The 22825-nt window shown below is 32.8% G+C and overlaps 3 protein-coding genes across 3 annotated transcripts; all 3 read left to right on the top strand.

Annotated features, from left to right (window-relative positions):
- On the top strand, positions 6-988 carry LOC18599511 (FAS1 domain-containing protein SELMODRAFT_448915). Its single transcript, XM_007029515.2, has one exon. It carries the CDS (start codon positions 160-162, stop codon positions 892-894), a length of 735 nt encoding a protein of 244 aa, XP_007029577.2. The 5' UTR covers positions 6-159; the 3' UTR covers positions 895-988.
- On the top strand, positions 10183-16109 carry LOC18599509 (4-coumarate--CoA ligase 2). Its single transcript, XM_007029513.2, has 6 exons — positions 10183-11407; positions 14742-14940; positions 15035-15180; positions 15260-15327; positions 15440-15542; positions 15639-16109. The coding sequence occupies exons 1-6, from the start codon at positions 10322-10324 to the stop codon at positions 15762-15764; spliced, it is 1728 nt and encodes a 575-aa protein (XP_007029575.2). The 5' UTR covers positions 10183-10321; the 3' UTR covers positions 15765-16109.
- LOC18599508 (ATPase family AAA domain-containing protein 3) lies at positions 17037-22779 on the top strand. Its single transcript, XM_007029512.2, has 8 exons — positions 17037-17614; positions 17941-18036; positions 18826-18936; positions 19028-19337; positions 19744-19834; positions 20567-20900; positions 21324-21472; positions 21939-22779. Exons 1-8 carry the CDS (start codon positions 17267-17269, stop codon positions 22450-22452), a joined length of 1953 nt encoding a protein of 650 aa, XP_007029574.2. The 5' UTR covers positions 17037-17266; the 3' UTR covers positions 22453-22779.

The raw sequence follows: 22825 nt of genomic DNA, 5'->3' as shown, positions 1-22825 counted from the left end.
ATCAACATGCAGGAAGTATGAGGTCAGTGGTTGAGGCAGCACATAAGCATGCCCAATCTAACCTCGATTCCTCCACTAACCGTGCTCCCTTTATAACAACACAAGAAAATAAACAAGAGAAAATTTCCTCTTCCAAGCACCACATAAACCGCCAAGCTGATGGCAACTTGTATCATCACCTTTGTTCTTCTCATGGCACCCTTCCAATCAACATCTGCTACGAACATTCCTCCAAGGAATCAAGATCTAGGCGTCGCCATTGAAGAAATGCAGAAGGCTAACTACTTCACCTTCGTCATGCTGATCAACATGTTCCCTCTCGATTCAAAAATTCATGGAAATGTCACTTTCTTGATGCCTAATGACCGGATGTTGTCAAAAACAATAATTCCAGAGTCAGCAGTTTCTTCCTTCTTATATCGCCATTCAATACCTTCCCCTTTGCTTTTTGAGAATCTTCAATACATTCCAACAGGTTCAATTCTTCCCAGTTCAGAGCCTCAGTACACGCTCAAGATTTCAAACGGTGGTGGCAGGAGGAGTTTCTTCCTCAACAATGTGAGAATCATTAGCCCAAATCTATGCACTGCAAGTTCTTCCATCCGGTGCCATGGCATTGATGGGGTGTTGACTGCAGTAAAGTTGCCAGGAAGTAACACACCCCTGTCTACTTGCTCTAACAGTACCGGTTCTGCAGCATCACCCTCTCCAGTGGCTGCACCACCATCACCAGCTCCAATTCTTCCTTTCTCTGATGATTCTCCTGTGCCTGCCCCGCAACCAGCTGAAAGCAGCCAAAATAAATCAGGAGCTTCACAGTTTCTATCAGATAGCAAACTGTTGAAATTTACAGGGACTCTTTTGGTAGTATCAATAATTGGAGTTTCCATGTGAAAGTTTATGAAAATTTGGAAAAAATTAGATGTTTAAACTTGTAAATGTGCTTATTGATGGTTGGTAAGATTTTTCATGTATGCTACAGCCTCAAATTCAGTGTATAATTGCATGGTGTGCTCAATTTTAGTTAATCATTTTTTCTTTTAAATATTGTATTACATTATGAGAATAGTGTAGAACAACCATGTTGGAAGTGAAGGTAATTCAAAATGAGTAACATGGTTCACTAACTTATTTTTACGTTTAGAATGTTATAAAGAGTTTGGTTTGATGACTTAGATGTGGAAGTAGTTAAGAAGATTTCTTTTAACATTTCCTTGAAGTACACGTAATGCATTATTCAGTGTTATTATTCCAATACTCAAAACTTATACTCACTACCCAATTACGTGCTCATTCTCTTAACATCCAATAAATTATTTTTTAATGTGCTTTTCTCCTAAAACGTCACTCACAGTGAACGTGCTCTTTTCATAATAAGCACGTTCTTCGATGATTGAATATGTTTTCATAAAAGAACTCTCTTTCTACCAACTACCACTCTTATTTGCTATAAATATGAGAGTTTGGAAGGTTGAGAGGCAATTAGAAATACAACAAAAATTACTCTCAAAACTTTCTCAAAGTTCTCCCAAATATTCTTTATACTCAACCTTTTCCATCTGTCGTACTCTGTTGCTTTCTCCACCTTACTTATTCCTCATTGCTTGCCACAAAAGTCTGCATCCTTGTGTGTCTACTAGCTATTATTGGCATTGTATTTGTAGTGAAGCTACTCTAAATTTAAGGTATTCCATCCCAAGAGCATCGGTATTGAAGTGAACGTGGTGAATTCCCACTATCTGTCACTAAATTCCAATCTAACTCACAATGTGTCCAAGGTTAAGATGAATGGATAGAGAAAGTCTTGAAGAATTCGGCCTATGTGATTACTCTTGACAATGCTGGAGTCCTTGATGCTATAAAAGTCACCTCTAAACTCTTGTATTCGTAGGGAGACCAAAATTGAAGTATGACATGCTGTATTTACAAGATGGAGATTTTTTTTTGTAAACTATACTTGCTGCTTGAGGAAAGTTTACTTTTACTCTTGAAGATGTAAGCCAAGCTCAAGCTTCCAAAGTGACGCGCTTCTCTAACTGGATAGGGTTTTTTTATAAAAAATTTAATATTAAAAGTAAGAGTAGTCCTCCTAAGTATCCAGATCACGCTCATGAGTTAGTGGCTTTGTTGATCATGTGGTTGGCTCAATATATCCTCTCAAGTTGTCCAGACAATGAAATCTCCTCTTTAGTTATTCCTTATGCAATCAAGATTGCTAAAGGTATGAGTTTTCCTTTTGATTGCATAAGGAATAACTAAAGAGGAGATTCCATCATCTGAACACTTGGAAGGACATACTGAGCCAACCACGTGATAAACAAAGCCATTAACTCATAAGATTGATCTGGATATTTAGAAGCACTACTCTCGCCTTTAATATTGAACTTCTTATAGAAGAGCCTTACCTAGTTAGAGAAGCGCACCATTTTGAAAGCTTTAATTTGGCTCTTAAATAAGTCTATAAAGAACTCCTTGATACTCTTCTTTTCCCTAAAACGTATGATGGAACAAAAATCATCTCTCCTTGCACAAAGAAATTCCAAAAGAATGTGCACATTTTCAAGAGCAAAAGTAAACTTTCTCTAAGTAGTAACCATAGTATGCAAAAAAGTTCTCCATCTTGCAAGTATAGCATGTCATACTTCAATTCTAGTCTCCATATGAATATGGCGGAGTTTATAAGGGACTCTTACAGCATTAAGGACTTTACCATTGTTGAGAGCAGTCACTAGGTGGAATACTACAGGATTTTCTCTGTCCATTCATCCCAACCTTGTATTCATTGTGAGTTAGATCCAAATTTAGTGACAAAAAGTGAGAATTCACCATATTCAAATCTAAACTTCAATATTGACGCTCTTAGAATGGAACACCTTATCTCTGGAGCGGCTTCACTATAAGTACGGTGTTAGTAATAATCAACAGATGCACATGAATTCCTATCCACTAGTTTTACACACATTACTTCCTAGAAGCAATTCTCCCTTTTTCCTGATGACACAATCATCTCAATTTTCAAGCACAAGAGGAATTACACCATTTCTCCTTACTTGCATTTTCTTAAAAAGAGAAGCTGTAGTAGTATTTTTTCTTTTCTTTCCAAAAGCAATCTTACCAGGTGCACCACCATAGTGGACTTTTGACGTAAAACAAGTCTTGGCCAAGAGATGAAAGAGAAAATTTCTTATAAGCATGAATAACAGACAACTAGATAAGTATTCATGCATTATCATTCTTACCTACGTACTATTACATCCTTTAAATTATAGTCATGTTCCATGTTTGTTTGTTTACCTTTATCTTTATGCCAAACAAAAAATAGATAAGAATATATATACATACACACAAATCCTTAAACATATACATAAAAAAAAACCTTCCCTGCATTAGTAAACAAAAAAAAATTTCTTTCCTTTCTTAATGTAGCAAAGCAATAGAAGAGAAACTATATAAAAAAGAAAAGATATTGTTGTAAAGAGACTTTCTTGTTAAAAAATTTTTAAAGAGAAATCTTAGAGGTTTATTGTAATTTTTAGCAAAACTATTCTCCCCTATTTATAGATTTTTAGAAATTATTTTCTTAGCAGTAGGAATCTAACACTTTAAATTTTCTTAGCAAATCTTTTTCCACATCTCCTTGTTTTTCCATATATATCTCTACTTCTTTCAATGTTTTCTACGTTTATTTTAAATTTTGTTATTAGCATGCTTAAAAAAAATGAAAAGTGTTCAATTCTAAAATAAGCCCATGTAATAATCTTAGAACTCAATATCTACTTTACTAAGAAGGTGTCAATTTGAAGGAGAAGCAACTACTCCATAAATCTAAAACATTTTACTTTCTTTTAAAATTTAAAATTCAAGCCAGAATGTCAGTTTGAGGAGACAAGGCTTCATTGTGAGCTTGCACAACCTCACATAGCAAGGTTTGTTATTGATGACAATATTCCAATTATGCTTGAAAATTTTATTAGCAAATCCTTTTACATCCCATTGTTTTTGTGCATATATCTCCACTTTCTAGGCTTCTCATTTTCAATTATTATTATGTATTATGCTTGAAAGATAAATGTAAGATATATAAATCCGAAGTATACCCCACGATTTATGTGCCCAACGAAATAATCAATTTTAGAATACAAAACCTACCTTTATAACACCATGTCAATATGCAATTAATCAATTTAACGTAGGGTTCTCTTTTGTTTTTTTACTACCATGTTGCTTTACAACCTGTGCCTATGCTGGTGTTCTATTATTTTTCAAAGAAAATTGTTCTTCAAAGTGTCCTAGTAATTAAGGCTATTGATTTTTATTTTTTTTAAAAAAAAATCCAATCTAGCAATGATGTAGCAATCCAATAAGAGTTTGTAATTTATCACGCTAACTTGATCCTTGAAAAAATTCCTTTTATCTCCAAGTAATAAATTTTTTAAGTAAGGGCAAAATTACACTTAAGTGTTATGCGTAACGTATAGAAGTATTTCAAATTCATAATGACTAAGGACGTTTTCAAATGCCTAAACTATAGAAACATTTCAAGTGTGTAACACCTAAGAATGTTTTCAAGTGCATAATGCTAAGAGATATTCTAAATGTAATGCATAAAAACATTTCAAAGCACATGAAGCATATTCCAAGCAATTGCAGTATTAGATTCTTCATCATCTTAAAGCTGGCAATTCATTGCATTTTCACAAATTAAGAAAAAACTGATGAACAAAAGTCTCTCTCACAGTTTGCTTAAGTAATGTTAGTCTATTGGAGTGACATTGACATATAAATTAAACCACTTCACTTCATTCAACTTGTTTGCTCATTTGACAAGGATTTGAGGAGTCCGGTAAAGATTTCAATTAAATATTGCGTAATGACCCAACAAATTCTAACAAAATTAATTCCTTTTTTAAATAATTTCAAGTTGGTATAACCTTGCGAACCACTGCTACTAGCTATAACAGTAGAAATACAAAGATATTGGAATATTAATTTTTGAGCTAAATTTTGAATTGTGATTTAGCAGAAAAAGGCAGTATATTTTTTTTAAAGTAATTAAAATTTACTCGAAAATGAAAGCTGGGTGACTTTTCAAGTCTATATGGTTGGCTAGAAACTATGAATGAAGATTTTCTCTGTTGAGTAGTGTTGAACAAGTTGGTGATTGGGTTAGAGTTTGCTTAGCTTGCCGGACGGACAATAAACGGCTTTGCCAGTTGATGCAAGTCAATAACAGTTTCCTTGGCATTAATTCTATTTTTTTTGCCACTTCAAAAGGGATAGGCCTACTATTGACTGGGATTCCATTTTATCGAGTGAGTATTGAAATAGTGATTCAAAAAATTATAAATATAAGGTATAATATATAAAAAATTATTAAATTATTAAAATAAATTTAAATAAGTTTTTATATTTTTATTACGTTCAATCAAACTCTAATATCTTTATTTTGAATTAAATAAACTCTTGTACATTTTATTTTGAGTCAAATAAATTTTTATGACTAATGATTGATTTAATCAAAATATCATTTGTTATCCTATGTCGAGTGACAATGTGACATGCTAAAATATCATAATTGATTATGATGTGATATGCTGATATATCATAATTGATGATGATATGACATGTTAATTTGATATGATAACATAATCATATGACATTTTTCATTTTTCATATCAATATCATGTTTAGTACAATATAAATATAAAATTACAAGTGATATTGTTATTAATGATAATTAGTCAATCATTAGTTATAAAAGCTTATTTAATCCAAAATAAAAATATAAAAACTTGATTAAACTCAATAAAAGAATAATAACTTATATGAATATTTTTAAATATTTAAAAGCTTATTGGGTATTACACCTAAATATAATAAAAATCTCTTTATTTATTGTCATTTAATTTTAAATTAAATATTCATCTTAAAATTTAATATGATATCAGAGCAAACACTAACATTTGTTAATGATAAAAAAATCTCATATTCGTTAAATTATAAGTATCATAGTCATATAAATATAATAAAAACTCTTTACTTATTACTAATTGATTTCCACTTAGATATTTACCATAAAAATTCAATTGTGAATAATTCAAATCGAGAAATATTAAACTCTAAATAAGTCAATTAAGAGATGTGAAACCTTTACCATTGAATTTTATATTATTTACGATACCCGATGTCTTTATTTTACTCTTTCATTCGACCAAATAAGGAAAAGAGACAAAAAGAGGAAAAAAAAAACAAAAATAACAATCCGCTATTCAGAAAACAGAAAGGAAAAAAGATACATCTTAACTGTTAGGTACTTCCCAAAATGAAGGAAAGAATAAAAAAAAAAAGAAGAAAACTTAGCTTTAATTGTGAGAACAAATTTCTCTTGTACTAATAAAAGTTTAACCTAAGACGATAAGATTAAATTTAGAGCATGATAAACCTTCTTCTACTGGGCCATGAAATTTTACCCAATTTTATTTACTTGGGGTTACTTTACTATCTATAACATATATAATTTGAAGACCCAAAACTAACTCCATATTTAGTTACGTTTTTATTCTCATAAGCTGTTATGTGAAAAGTTATGATTTATGTAATATATTTAAAAAAAAGAATTGACCAGTAGAGGGCACAAAGTGAAAGAGAAAAGACATTGAAGCAAAGAGAGAAAAAAAAAAAGACTGCAAAGAGATCAGAGTTTATTGTTGAAGCAAAGAGAGTGATTGCAAAGGGGCTCGTGTGTTGCACATGGGTCATACTCTAGTTAAAATTATTTCCCAACATCAATAAATTTGTTACCCATGAATAGCACATGGTTGATAATTAAAAAAGAGTTGTGCTCCTTTCTCTCAACCTTCAAATGTTTATATATATATATATATATGTTGTATTTATGAAAAGCATGCGCCATGTTTATCATTTGTAGTAAAAAATACTTTATCTATTTAATTTCAATTACAATATTCTTCGATTCTTTCTCCCATTTACGAGAAGAGTATATGACTTCAACTGAGGATTTATAAACCTCAAATATAAGTATGATATGAATTGATAATTTGTGATTATATAATATATATAAAAAGAAACTACAAATGATTGCTATATATAGAATTTTTAAATTTATTGTTTTTTGACGGATACAAATCAATAGATCAAATCACGTTAAAATCTTATAATATAACTTTTTTTATTTCGTTAATTAAAAAATTCATACTGATTTGCTTCTCGTGGCAATGATTATTAAGATGTTGAAGGGTTTGAATAATTAATTTGGAAAATTATGAAAGAATTAAAAACCTAGAACTTCGTGGGCAACGTGACAGTTGAGGTAGCAACTCTAATGGATTCTATGGTCAAAAGAGTAGGGTTAGGTAGCCAACAAATTTTTGTGCTAATGAGTTGGACGCTAGTTCTACGATGGTGATTGATTGCAGGATCTTTCTTTTTTTTTTTTTTTATTACCAAATTATATATAGAAGTAGAAATTTATAATTAAAGTAAAATATTAAATTTTATACGAAAAATGAAAAAATGAATTGATTAATCATTTTATAATTCAATAAATTTACTATAAAATTTGACGAAACTTGCGTATAAAGAGATTTTAATTTAAAATCTCAAAAATTTCAAAACTTCTTTGTCAGGTCTCAACATTAACAACATGAACGGAAAGTTGATTAAACTAATAAGATTGTAACATCATTATGTCATAATGATACCACTTTCTTTTCTGGTAAAAAATTGTACTAATTAGACATGATCGAGATGGTATTATTTTTGTTTGGAAAAAAATTGTACTAGTTAAACACGGTCAAGATAGTCAAATATTTAATGCATTTGGATATTACACCCAAATTAGATAAAAAGATAAACTTCACATAAATCTTCTGCATTATGATATTTTCTCACATATACTCTAGGTATTTTTTTTCACACATAAAATTTTTAAAAAAAAACCGATATTATATAAGAAAATATCATAGCACAAGATATCTATGTAAAGTTTACCCTAAATAAAAAGCATATATTGTGGTAGAGCCAGAGGGAAGGGGGTTAGTAGGAGCCCTCGTCCTCCAAAATTTTAAAATTTTAAAACTTTTTCTTTTAAAAAAAATTATAATTTTGTCTGTAATTTTTTAAAAGTTTTATAGTTTCACCTCTATAAATATTGAACTTTTTGTTTTCTCCCCCCAAACATGAAATCTTTGACTCCACTATATTGTAGTATGACATTGTCTCACATAATATTTTGAGTATTTTTTTCACAAATAAAATCTTGAAAAAAAACTAATATTATATGAGAAAATACTATAATACAAAGTGTTTATGTGGAGTTTAGTTTAAATAAAAGGCATACATCTTCCTCCAATAATTGAATACTAATTGAAAGAGTTGAATTTGGAATATCTTCTTTTTTTTTTTTTCTAAAAATTGGACCTTTAATATATATATTTTTAATTCAACCAATAAGAAATGGATCACGCTTAGAAGAAAAGGGTGTATATGTAAACGTACAAAATTCGTGACATATATTAAAGGGCATTGATACCATAGGGTTGTCACAAATTTATTTTGTGAAATATAAGCAACCGACCCTATAAGTTAATTAATAATTTTTTTTCAGATTTATACATTTACGTATCTCAAAATCAAATCAATTACATAATAAATTATTACCCTGTAGGTTAATGATAAGATTTTTAATCTTATGAGCAAAGTTAGACAGTCATTATATATTTTTAAATAATATATTTATCTATTAATTTTAATAAATATATTTTAATGTGATATGTGTCAATTTTTTTTATTTGACTTGTGAAATTTAAAAACTTCCAGTAGATAATAATGTATACAAATATTACAAGATAGTCAATATTAAAGTTTTCATGATTAATTGAATAAAATATTTTATTGAACTTTAATAAAATTTAACATTAACTTTAATAAGAAAAAGAAAGACTAATTTCCTGTTTATTTAGCAACAATTCAATTTTAGTGTTGTTAATTTTCCACGAGACAAATTAAATGCTATGAGATTTTTGTGGCATTTTCTTAAGCTTTCCCGATAAAATCTAACAAAGATATTTATTATGTGATGAAAGGCTAATATCTATTTTTGAGTTTAAGAGTTTTATTCATACGTCTTCAACAAAATGACTTGGACAATTTGTGACCAAAGACAATATTATATATATAGTAATTATAATATATATTATATATATAATATATATATATATATATATGACCTAACAAAAGATTAATTGGTCAGGTATCAGTATAGACGTTTTTATGAAATGGTGTGATAATTCATTTATTACTTTATTCTATTACTTCAAACCATTATTACTTTTAATAACATACTATTCCAAATACCAAATGGTCAAAATGAAACTATTTTATTTGAAAAAAATCAACATTAGACTGAATTGAAGGCGAATCTCCCTCTTATGCTAGAGATCTAATACCAAACTTTAAGACTTTAATTTGAGGTGTCTAAGTTAGATTTTGAAATTCTGACTTGAGGCGGATAGTAGTTAGGACCACATAAGGGCATGTCCTTCCCCTAAAGTTGTCAAATTCTTACAATATTAATCCTGCAAATTAGGCCAAATTCAAAAGATTGCATATGTTAACCCCCAAAATTGTTAATTTTACATATTATAATATTATTTTCGTACATATTATATTGTCCCCCGTCTCCACTTAATTAACCTGAGCTCTCCACTGATTCTAATTGCTAGGATGTGGCCCTGTATTTTTGTCTAAAATGGAAAAGAAAAAAAAAACCAAGAGGGGAACAAGTGGTAAAACCCACCAAAACCAAGACAAATGTTCCACGTGAAGGAAAACCTACTACAAAGTGGGAAGTAATCAAACAAAGAAAGGTGTGGCAGTAGCATAACCGACGCAAGGCATGATATTTAGAGAGGAAGAAAAGGCCCAAAAGCCCAAAAGGCCGGGACTAGGGAGGTAGGTAGGGGTAAAGGGAGAGGTTTGACGTAGAAAGAAGGCTGTGGGCGTCTGGTGTCCATTTGAATGTGAGATGGGCATGCTTTACTACTCTACTTTCCCTCACCCTCTAAAACCCACCCACTCCGTCTCACCCATATGCTCTACCTACCTCCCTCTTCTCTTCTCTTCTCTTATATTTATTACTCTTACCTTTCCTCTCTCTTTCCCTCTAACCCACCTCCGGGCTCCTCTCCCTCTCTCCAATTTCTCCTGCTTATTAGCCTTTCGAAAGCAAAAAAAAAACTATCCCAACAAAATAAAACAAGAAAACGGACACACACACACACACCCATCAGAGCCTATTACCATGATAACCATTGCTGATCCTGTTGAACCCCAAAAGCCAGAGCTTTCTCCTTCTTTGTCTCCTCCAGCAACAAAGCCTTCCTCTGAAACTACTGGTGATCACATTTTCAGGTCGAAGTTGCCTGACATTCCAATCTCAAACCACCTCCCTCTCCATACTTACTGCTTTGAAAACCTCTCGAGTTTCCCTGATAAACCATGTTTGATCTCTGGATCTTCCGGTAAAACCCATTCTTTCTCCGAAACTCACTTGATTGCACAGAAGACAGCAGCTGGTTTATCCAATTTAGGCATCAGAAAGGGAGATGTCATCATGATTCTTCTCCAAAACTGTGCTGAATTCGTTTTCTCTTTCATGGGAGCTTCCATGATAGGAGCAGTTTCCACCACGGCCAACCCTTTTTACACATCAACAGAAATCTTCAAGCAATACAAAGTTGCTCAAGCCAAACTCATAGTCACCCAATCCCAATACGTTGACAAGCTTAAAGACACCAGCAACAATGAAAACTTCCCTAAAATAGGCGAAGATTTCAAGGTGATCACCATCGATGACCCCCCAGAAAACTGCTTACATTTCACAGTGTTATCAGAGGCAAATGAAAACGAGATCCCTCAAGTTTCCATTGACCCTGATGACCCTGTAGCTTTACCATTCTCTTCAGGAACAACAGGGTTACCCAAAGGAGTCGTTTTAACTCACAAAAGCTTGATCACGAGCGTGGCTCAGCAAGTAGATGGAGAGAACCCAAATCTGTACTTGAAACATGACGACGTTGTCCTGTGTGTTTTGCCTTTGTTTCACATTTACTCACTCAACAGCGTGCTCTTGTGTGCCTTGAGAGCTGGAGCTGCCGTTCTGTTAATGCAGAAGTTTGAGATAGGTGCATTGTTGGAGCTGATACAGAAGCATAAGGTGTCGGTGGCAGCGGTGGTGCCGCCGTTGGTGTTGGCGTTGGCTAAGAATCCGATGGTGGCTCAGTATGATTTAAGCTCGATCAGGGTGGTGCTTTCAGGGGCAGCCCCGCTCGGGAAAGAGCTTGAAGAGGCTCTCAGGGGAAGGGTTCCTCAAGCCGTTTTGGGTCAGGTTAGTAGTTGTTTTTTTCTTAAATGCATTTCCTAACTGAAGTTCATGCAAAAACAGAGTGATAATTTCATCAAATTAAGAACGAAATTGTTTTATTTTATTCTATGTATTTATTATTTACATATACAATTTTCCTTCTAACGAATTGGGAGGATTAAGGAAGTAGAGGTTTTTTGATATTTTAGGAGAAAATCAAGGGCATTTTGGTAATTAAAGAATTACATATTAACGACAAGGAGTTGACAAAGGAAATGTAGGTTTTTTTTAAGGAATCAAACTATCCTCTAAAAAGTTAACGGAAATGTAACGAAAAGAAATTAGAATGATAAATGCCTTTCTACACTACTTTAAATTAATGCCAAATTTAAACCACGGTTTATTTGTAAATTAATAATTACATATAAGACATGTTAAATGAGTTATAAAATTCATAATTCGAATCAAGTAATGTCATTTGTGTTTATCAAATTTCGATTCTATTTAATGATGAGACTAAATAAATTAAAACAAATGGTAAAAAGTATTTCAAAATAAATTAAAGTTGACAAGCAAAAAATTGGAGAATAGTGAGAGCTCATGTCAGTCGCATGACTCTATTGATTCATTGCCCTTTTTTGGAGATAGGAGGAAGCCCCCCAAGTGATGTCTACGTGCCCCTCAATTAAACTACAGTTGGGGAAAACATTTCAATCCCTGTTTGATAATCCTCTTGCTTGAAAGTGCGGCGCAACTAAACCATTAAACAACTAAACAAGCCTTAGGAACAGGATGTCGTATTCTTATATTAATGGTCCAATGCCCCTTTTCCTTCTAATAATGTGTGTCAAAAGTAGACCCTTTAACTTAGAAGATTTATGCCCACTTACCTTTTGGCTAAACTTACAAGAGTAGATGGTATTTTTCTTTCTTATTTTGATACAAAAAAGAACTATATGTTTTCAAGTTTCTTATGTTGATACTCTTGGCACTATCTTTTTTCTTCTTAGGAACATTGCTATTTATATCATTGTAATGTTCTAGCTTATAAAAAGAATCAAATCATCAAATAGTCTCAAGGGGCTTTTAGAACTAGGAAATTGTAGTTCTTTTAGGCAGTTGGGCAACTAAAAGGGCCTATGGTTATAATCAATATAATAATAATGATGATAATGATGGATGGATCAAGGATAAAAAGTAAAGATGTCAACGGGTCGTGTACCTTATAATTTCGAAGTATCCGAACTCTAACCCTATAAAAAATTAACTACCTTAATTCTATTAATTACTTGAATAATTTAAAAATTATTATCCTAACCCTAACCCTAATACATTCCTACTACTTTATAATTATCATAATCTGTTTAAATACCTGATTAAATAAAAAAATTATTAAAATCTTCTTCATGGGTACCCAATTATCCAAGTAACTTTTTTAATCTCATAACTTCTCTTTAGATTTATATGTTATAAGTTTATATAAACAAAAGTATATATACTATAATTAATAATTTTATGAGTTATAATTTTTTGCAATGTTAATACAAAATAAAAAGTAAATATATTTATATTTAAGGTACATTATATATATATATATACACACGCATATATAAAAAATATTTTAATATATAAATAGTAATTATATTTCTTATAAATTAACATAATATATAAACTATATATATTAAAAGACATTACAAGTTTAATTAATAATAATAGTTTCATGAATTAATTTAATTAATTATAAGGATTTGTTCTTAATTTCATGAAATTAAAAAAAAAACATTTAGATTCCAAAACTATTCTAATCTCAAGAGCTTTCTTTAAGTATATATATTATAAGATTATATAAATAATGGTATATATATATTATAATTAATAATTTTATAAGTCATAATTTTTGTAATGTTAACATAAAATAGAAAGTAAATATTGTATATTAAAAGTATATATATAATAGTAATTATATTTTTTTGTAATATGATATAATATTCAAATTATTTAAACATAATTAACAATCTAATAATTTTTTAATTTAAATATATTAATGTCATCATATTAATAATTAGAGTAACCATACTTTTCATATATTTGTTAGTTTTTAACAAAAAAATTACTTGTAAAGTTGATAGAAATTATAAATTTTTAATTTAATTATTAAAATAATAATAAAAAATTTATAAATAGTAATCGAGTTCAAGTAATGAGTACCAAGGGGTGGTATCCGAACCCTACCCAAATTCGATTCGGATAGTAAAATCACTATCCGAACTCTACCCGAACCTTTTTATAGAGTACCCTAACTCGATGTAACCGGATAGGGTACCCGTCAACATCCCTAATAAAAAGATCACAACTGCCCCAAAGTTTTGGAAAAATGAAGGAGGAAACTGACCCAAAGTCATGTGCAAGATCCCAAAAACAAAGGCATAAATGGCAATATGGTCAGTCTGAACCAAACATAAGGTCCCATTTAAAAGGGCCTTTTTTGTCATATCTGGATGGCATTGAGTGGTCTTTCCTTCAGAGTACTGAGGAATGCAAATCAATGCTGAGGGCATTTACTGACCACGTAAGGAAATGTTGATTTCTAGTATTGAGTTTGGAGCCAAGAGTGGGTACGGTCCCCTCTCTTTCAACATCCAAATTACCATCAGAAAAGTACCCTGGAAAAGTGAATTAAAAAAAAAAAACAAAAAGGTCTGTAGTCCTTGTGCATTCATTTCATTTGTGTCCTTCATGAAAAGGACTTTTTATTAGATCAGATGATGAATGGTATTTTGGAAAGCTAGCAATAGCGTAGTAATTGTGTTAAGAAGGGAAAAAAAAGAGAGAATGAAAACAGAGTATGATTTAGGTTGTGACCTTATCCAATTCCCTAAAGTAAAAAGAGATTTTAGATTTTAAAATTCTAATGATATTGTTTTTTTGCTTACAAATACAATTCCCCTTCTACTAAACAAAATCCAACATCTTTAATGGAAATTTACCAATAGTGAAATATATAAGAGTTTTTTTTTTTTTTTTAAAAAAAAAGCTCCTCCACCAATACTTCACTAGTCTGTACCATCAACTTGGAGGAGATTTCAGTGGGCCGATTTGAGGTCCCAAGTCCCAACAATCTATCAAATCCAGAAGTCATTTGTTCGGCCCTCATGTTGTACAGACTTAATTGGGTCTCGACCCAAAAGTTTATATAAGCCCAATAATCTGCATATCAAGTAAGCATCTATGGGCATTTTCGTGGGTTTGCTCCCAGTTTCTAGGAAGCAAATGTAATTTTGTTTTTTGTATCATATCGTGCAGGTTATATACTGTACTGTGTACAATGCATTAACTAAATCTTTTTTCACAAACATAGGGGTATGGAATGACAGAGGCTGGACCAGTTCTATCCATGTGCCTAGGATTTGCAAAGCAGCCATTCCCAACCAAGTCAGGCTCATGCGGCACAGTGGTTAGGAATGCTGAGCTTAAGGTCATTGACCCTGAAACCGGCTGCTCCCTTGGCTACAATCAACCTGGCGAGATTTGCATTCGTGGATCCCAAATCATGAAAGGTTGAGAAATATATCATCAAAACTGATTGATCTATACATAAAATTGGTCTCTGAAAATCCTGGTCGTCTTAACATTTTCACGCACAAATTGTAGGTTATTTGAATGATACCTCGGCCACAGCAACTACCATAGATGTGGAGGGTTGGCTTCATACAGGTGACATAGGTTATGTGGATGATGGCGATGAGATTTTCATTGTTGATAGAGTAAAGGAAATCATCAAATTCAAAGGCTTCCAAGTATGTTTCTCCCGAACTAATTTCTTTATCGTTCAACTTTTGGTAGCAGCAACATTAATTTCTTTTGCCTGTTGTTTAGGTGCCACCAGCTGAGCTTGAGTCCCTCCTTGTAAGCCATCCATCAATTGCAGATGCAGCTGTAGTTCCGTACGTGCTTTCCACTTGCTTAATTCCCTTTCATTCACAGCTGATATATATAGTTTCTCTTAATTGCTAAATATGGATATAATTTTGGATGGTTTTTATGCAACTCAAACAGGCAAAAAGATGAAGTTGCTGGTGAAGTTCCTGTTGCATTTGTGGTTCGATCAAATGGGTTTGAACTTACTGAAGAAGCCGTCAAAGAATTCATAGCTAAACAAGTAATGTTTCACTAATTCCTTACAAAGAGAAAAAAAAAAAAAAGAAACATTTCCCTGTAAGTAATGAAACCCCTTTGTTATCATGTGCCAAAACAGGTGGTTTTCTACAAGAAATTGCATAAGGTGCACTTCGTTCATGCAATTCCCAAGTCTCCGTCAGGAAAGATACTGAGAAAAGATCTGAGAGCCAAGCTGGCTGCCGCCACTACTACCCTGCCTTGAAAATTCTTCCAGTAATTTTTCATTTGGCTTTCGTCAGGCAACCATGGTGATTTTCTAGGTGGGCTTAATGTCTCAAAAAGGAGTTGTTGGCAGCAAAAAACAAATCACCAACCATGCCATTAGTCCTATGTTGTATTACGTTGTTTCTTTTCTGTGTCTCAAATTGGTCCATGCTCGTAATGTAATTTGTTTCGTTGTATTCTTGTAATAAGAGGGAATCAAGTCGGTTCTCGTCGCCTGTGTAAGACTGGAAGGTTTGGACAGACATTTTAAGTTGGGAGTTCCAATTGTAATCTTCTCTTTTGTATGGAAAAAAGAAGAGAAAAAAAATTATTCTTTGAATTACTTCCTTATTAGTTTTATAAATTTTACATTTTGTGATTAGAGTTGTAAATGGATAGATGCTTGTTTTTTTGAGATACCATATCTCAAATTCCATTAATTTGTAAGATATTTAAATTATATTAAAATTTAAATAAAATTATAAAACACTATTTAATATTAAATAAAATTGTTATTTTTTTAAGAAAAGAGATATGCATTCAACCATTTGAGTATGGTGTCCGTTCACCTATAATTAAGTGGAATATTGAAATGTCAAATTACCCTATAGAAATTAAAAAAAAATCTTTATTATAAAGTATCATAATTAGGAAAAAAAACATATAAGTAAAATAATCATGTAAGGATCTTCAACTTTAACCTAATCTGTTTAGGGAAGAACTTCCATGATCGTTTATGTCAATTGTCCAATTAAGGTCAAAATTTTGGTATCATATGAAATAAGTAGCTTTCTTTTTTGTTTTATTCTTTTAAAATATTAACCCATTTAAATACTATTCATCAATTAATTTATGAATATAGACAATTTTAAGTAAACTAATTTGGGTACATTATGTTAATACTGATGATTTTATTAACACAATTAATTAAAAAGAATGATGAATTATTTTCGAATTAGATGCACCACCGAAGATTATACTTAAAAAAAATTCTTTAGTTATACGGAATTGAATGATTGTGACATGATTATACAATAATTCAAATTCATTTAACTACATATCATTTACTATTTGAAAAAAAATCTAAACATATTAACAACTTATTAATAAGATCATTTGGCATTAGTTACCGTTGATGGCAATAAAATGAATATATTTGCCTAACGAACTCGAATTACAGGTTGGGAGTGTTCTATACCGGGTTCAACCGGAATCCGGTTCAACTTATAGAAAGAAAGTAAAACCCAGCCGTCAAAAACCGCCATTTCAGTCTAAGCACAAACCCTACCAAAACCCTGAACCTTCTATTCTTTTCTGTTTTGGCCTCTCTCGTTCTCACTTTCCACAAAACTTTTCTTTTGTTTTTTTTTTTTAATGGAAAGAGAGAACTTATCTCAAATTTCTTGCTCTTCAAGCCAATAAATAAACAAAATCTTTCTTGTTCGAAGAAAAAAAACCCTTAAAAACCAATCTAACAATTTTTTTTTGTTCAAAATAGAAATGGCAAAAACATATGCAATGGGGCTAATCTCAGCTTTGGCAGCAGCCTCTGCTTCTTCTTCTCTTTTATCCCAAACCAATAACAACATTGCTTTTGCCGATGGACCCTTTAATTTCCCTTTATTTTCTTCTCCTTCTCCTTCTTCAGGTTCTCCTCAGTCTTCTTCTGGGCAATTGCAGTCACAGCCGTCTGTTTCACCGGCGTCTACGGCTGATAAGGAGGCTTCTGGGAGTGTTAGGGTTAGGAATGATAATCCAAGGACGTCGTCTGCTGGGTTTGATCCTGAGGCTTTGGAGAGAGGGGCTAAGGCCTTGAGGGAAATCAGCAGCTCCCCTAATGCCAAAAAGGTTTCAGATTTAGCTAGCAAATTTCCTTTTTTTCTAAATGGTTTTTCTAGAGGTTTGGTTTGGGTTTTTTGTGGCGTTTTTGAAAGTGGGTTTATTTCGTTTTTTAGTTTTTAGAAGGGTTTTGAAGGGATTTTGGGATTTATCAAAAGTTTATGCAAATGTTTTGCTTTTTTAATGTTTAGTTGCTGAGTCGATTGTTGTGGAATTTCTTTTTCCGAGTTTATGAGGAGCATTGATTTATGTAATTATATATCTTCTGCAATTTTAGTTATTCGTTTTGTTAAAGTGCTAGAGAATTTGATGCTAATGGCTTGTTGCTGGTGTAGTCTTTTGAACTTATGAAGAAGCAAGAAGAGACAAGGCAGGCTGAGTTGGCTGAAAAAGCTGCAGAATTTAAGGCAATGCAAGCCCAAGCTGAAACTGTGAGATCCCTTCTGAAATTCTCCTGATGTTAGTACCTTGGTTAATTAATTAATGGTTGGTCGTTTAAAGGTTAATTTTGAATTTGCAAGTGTTGTTCCTGAATAACATCAAGGTTAATCTGCTTGATTGGATTTTTTCGGGGTGATTTTCTTAGTTTTGTTGTATCCTTTTAAATTTGAGTTCCAACCGGGCAACTCTTCCTATTTTTATTCACCTTTGACTTATTGCGTATGAAATGCCTCTAGTTAGTAGGAGTTTTAGGTTCCGGTAAGATACAACTAGTTTTTAATTCCCGTAGTTTCATTGGGCTGTGGAGCTTTTTGGTAGTATATTGTGTTGTTATTTGTGATTAAGTCAATTTTGCTAGGCCTGAACTTGATTTTCTACTTGAGCTTCTCTGAGCTTCTCCATATATCCTTGGTGAAATTTTGGTTATTCAAATGAATTTTAAGCTTTTTCATGTGAAGCTCCTATCATGCTATGTAAACGTGTCTCTGCAGGAACATGTCCTTTTGAAATTTGTAGCCTTATATTTTCCCTATTTATTTACAGATAGCAATGTAATTTATTAAATTAAATAGATTTTGGGGGGTATAGGCTTTGGTCATTCCAATAGTAAGCTATACCAGGCTCTAGAATTAGCACACAACATTCTGCATTTTGTGTACTTTACCTTTTTCTTTTCTAAACTTTCTTCCAAATGTTTTGTTGTCTCTGGAACTGTCTGTTATGGTTACATAATTTTTCTTATTATTATTGTTTTTGAATATCTACCTTGCTGCTGGCAGGAGAGACAAAGAGTAATATATGATGAACAGAAGAAGCTAACTCAGCATCAAGCCCAAACAAAGTCACAGATGGCTCGTTATGAGGATGAATTGGCAAGGAAGAGGATGCAGGCATGTATTTATTGGTGGTTCAGCATTCACCAAGTTGTTACCTTATATAAACATATATGGGAAAGAACGTAAATATTTTATGTTATTGTAGGCAGAAAATGAATACCAAAGAGCAAGGAATCAAGAGCTTGTAAAACAGCAAGAAGAATCAGCAATTAGACAGGAGCAGGCTCGGCGAGCTACAGAAGAACAGATTCAAGCACAGCGGCGACAAACAGAGAGGGAGAAAGCTGAGATCGAACGTGAAACAATCAGAGTGAGAGCTATGGCAGAAGCAGAAGGGAGAGCCCATGAAGCAAAGCTTGCTGAAGAAGTTAATAGGCGCATCCTCATAGATCGTGCAAATGCAGAAAGAGAGAAGTGGGTTGCTGCAATAAATACTACTTTTGACCATATTGGAGGTATTGATTCAATATTATGCACTCAAATAGTGTAGGAAGCTTTAAACAGCTAGATTCTGAAAATGACATATTCTCATTTTTAAAATTTTCTTCAAATGTAGCTGTAACTTCAAAAATATTGTACATTGGTTACAGAGGGAAGGGAGGTAGATGCTATTTTTCTGTCTGCTCTAGTTTCTATATAATCTTACCTGGTAGATGAAAATTATGGCACTGATTAATTCTGTTGCTTCTATGGTTTTGTTTCTGTACTAAGTACAGTGGTATATTTTTAATGTTTTATTCTGATGGCCAGAAAGAGAATTTGAGCTCAATGATGACTTTGATATGTTGTTTAAGTGCCATTTGTTTATCATTTACTGCTTAATAAGGTGTGGCTTAATGTGACAACATCTCTCTTTTTTAGGTGGTTTGCGAGCCATTTTGACAGATCAAAACAAGCTGGTTGTGGCTGTTGGAGGGTTGACAGCTCTTGCTGCTGGCATTTACACCACCAGGTAAATGATAGATTTTGCTTGAAGATTGCATATCCGTGTCTTTTTGCCATGTATATGTTTGAGGTGTTGGTGAGTTGTCTCAAAGAAGCTAATGAAATGATTAAATGCCTGAAATATTCTTGTGTCAATGTAGATTTGCTTATTCTTCTTGAATATTTCTTGTTTCTGAATTAAGGTGGTTTTTATTTGCTTTGCTCAATACCCATAAAAACTTTCTTTTGGTTTTTTACATGGCATTGTAACAAAAGTAACTGGCGGTGGGATAATGTTCTGTTGCTTTACCTTTGGAATTAGCTTTTTCTGGTCTAACTGAAAGTCTCTCAAAAAATTTCATGCTACTGAAACCAAGTTCTCAAGTATTGCAACCTCTCTATGGAGTTCTCTCTTAGGCTGTGGATATTTTCAAGAAATCTCACACAAAATCTCTACAAGGAGTTTAGGGGTAAAGCTCCTTGAGAATTCTTTTGCCCAAAGAGTTTATAGATAACTATGTGGGGAATATTTTTAATATAAAGATTCCTTGAGAATTATTTTCCATTCTCCTTTTATTTTCTGGTAAAGAGATGTAGACTTAGTGAAACCAAGGACCTATATTCAAACTTTTGATGAAGTTAAATTCAATACCCCTGCATCATTATTCTTTTATCAGAATTTGCCACTTTAATATCACTTTATATTATTGATCACAATGTGAGGGTAATTGATTACACAATTGCCACCCCTCTGATGCAGAGAAGGTGCAAGGGTGATTTGGGGCTATGTGGATAGAATTCTGGGACAGCCATCACTTATTAGAGAATCTTCCAGAGGGAAGTACCCTTGGTCTGGCATCTTTTCACGTGCTATGAGCTCTCTATCACGCAGTGGCGATAAACTATCTTCTTCAAAAAATGGAATTGGGTTTGGTGATGTGGTTTTACACCCTACTCTTCAAAAACGAATTCAGCAGCTAGCTGGTGCAACTGCCAATACAAAAGCCCACCAAGCACCATTTAGGAACATGCTTTTTTATGGGCCTCCAGGGACAGGGAAAACAATGGCTGCAAGAGAATTGGCTCGTAAATCTGTATGAGCTCTTACACCTTCGTAATGCCATTTATTGCTTTACTTATGTATCTTCTATTTTGCAAAAGTTGATTTCTTTGTTTTGAAGGAATGTTTCTTTAAAAAAATTCATATTTGATTCTTTGAGCACCTTGATTCAGCTCAGTCAGACTGTTAGATTTTGGGTATACATTCAAGTGTATGGATGCTTTTGCAAGTTTGGAAACATGTCAATCTGTTATAAACTTAATTTATATAAAGTACAGTGAATTAAGTAAGGAAATTAAATAGGAGAAGTTTTTTTTTTCTTTCTCTGGAACAATATTTGACTGCTGTAGATTTTATATGTTTGTGTACAACATTGAAATAGTTTATGATAAATGTTCGAAAACGGTTGCTTTTTTGTTCATTTGTTTTCATTTTCTGATATTTTTTCAATTTTCAGGGATTAGATTATGCATTGATGACGGGTGGAGATGTTGCTCCACTGGGACCACAGGCAGTTACAAAGATACACCAGTTATTTGACTGGGCAAAGAAGTCTAAGAAGGGCTTGTTGCTTTTTATTGATGAAGCAGATGCATTTTTGTGCGAGTAAGTGACACCATGTAGTTTTTTTTTTTTTGAAGGCAAACACCATTTAGTTTGAAGAAGTTAATGATTTTCCCTTTGGGCATGATATTTCCCTGTATTATTTATTTCAAGATCATCCAGTATCTCTTAGCTTTCCTCTTGTTGGTTAGGTATCACAAACTTGTTGATTGGTAGTTTCACCATTGATCATGTAATCTCAAGGAGCTTAATTTTGCATAAACATCTCAGTATCTTTTTGTAGGGTAAAAAATAAATCTCTTGTCTAATCAAGGAAAATTGCTCCTTCAAATGATTTGTTCTATTTCTTTTTTCTTATTCATGAAAGAGTCTTCATGATTTGTTCTATTTCTTTTTTCTCAACAATAATTGCACACAAAAGTAACTGTCCGAGGGTGGAAACATTACTAACTTCATTGATTCATTTGGAAGGTTAGCTTTGAATACTGATTTTGGCCTAACTTTGCAGACGGAACAAAACCTACATGAGTGAAGCTCAACGGAGTGCACTTAATGCTCTTCTTTTCCGCACAGGTGACCAGTCCAAGGACATTGTCCTTGCTCTTGCTACAAACCGTCCCGGTGATCTTGATTCAGCTGTGGCTGACCGTATTGATGAAGTACTGGAATTCCCTTTGCCTGGGGAAGAGGAACGCTTCAAACTGCTAAAGCTCTATCTGGATAAGTACATAGCTCAGGCTGGCTTGAGAAAATCTGGAGTGCTTCAAAATCTTTTGAAAAAGCAAACTCAGATGATTGAGATCAAGGGACTGACAGATGATATCTTAAGAGAAGCTGCAGCTAAAACTGAAGGATTTTCTGGAAGGGAAATAGCCAAACTGATGGCTAGTGTTCAAGCAGCTGTATATGGGAGTGAGAACTGTGTGCTGGATCCAAGCCTCTTTCGTGAAGTGGTAGATTATAAGGTCGCAGAACATCAACAGAGAAGAAAACTGGCTGCTGCAGATGGAGATCGCGTTTGATTAATATTATTTATTGCATGCAGAATTTTAATCAGTTGGCAAAAATTGGCCGTGACTGTTAGTTTTAGCTTGATCTATAAGGCCCAATTTTTTGAGCATAGGGCGTAATGTTGTCATTATTTCCCCCATGAAATGGGGTTGGGATTGGGAGAGTAGGGATGGTCTCTGCACATCCATTGCGAGGTGAAGTTATTTATAGGTGTTTTTGTTCAATTTGTTTCCACAAATCCCATGGTTGTCCTCTGCCATAACCGGATTCTAACGTAAAACAACCTTCGGACGGTGAATAAGTGCCCTGATTATCATATACAAGTGTTGAGTAAATGATTCACATTCTTAGATTGGGGAAGAACCCTCCACTTCACATGAAAAT

This window comes from Theobroma cacao, chromosome 5, assembly GCF_000208745.1.
Source record: "Theobroma cacao cultivar B97-61/B2 chromosome 5, Criollo_cocoa_genome_V2, whole genome shotgun sequence".
Classification (NCBI taxonomy): domain Eukaryota; kingdom Viridiplantae; phylum Streptophyta; class Magnoliopsida; order Malvales; family Malvaceae; genus Theobroma; species Theobroma cacao.
This window is presented reverse-complemented; position numbering and strand designations above follow the sequence as displayed.

Bases quoted from the DNA above. Each gene is read 5' to 3' on its own strand.
- LOC18599511 (XM_007029515.2), top strand. From the start codon at position 160: ATGGCAACTTGTATCATCACCTTTGTTCTTCTCATGGCACCCTTCCAA.
- LOC18599509 (XM_007029513.2), top strand. From the start codon at position 10,322: ATGATAACCATTGCTGATCCTGTTGAACCCCAAAAGCCAGAGCTTTCT. The intron at 11,408-14,741 runs GTTAGTAGTTGT...TCACAAACATAG, and splicing joins CTCAAGCCGTTTTGGGTCAG to GGGTATGGAATGACAGAGGC. The intron at 14,941-15,034 runs GTTGAGAAATAT...CACAAATTGTAG, and splicing joins TGGATCCCAAATCATGAAAG to GTTATTTGAATGATACCTCG.
- LOC18599508 (XM_007029512.2), top strand. From the start codon at position 17,267: ATGGCAAAAACATATGCAATGGGGCTAATCTCAGCTTTGGCAGCAGCC. The intron at 20,901-21,323 runs GTATGAGCTCTT...TTCAATTTTCAG, and splicing joins GAGAATTGGCTCGTAAATCT to GGATTAGATTATGCATTGAT. The intron at 21,473-21,938 runs GTAAGTGACACC...CTAACTTTGCAG, and splicing joins GCAGATGCATTTTTGTGCGA to ACGGAACAAAACCTACATGA.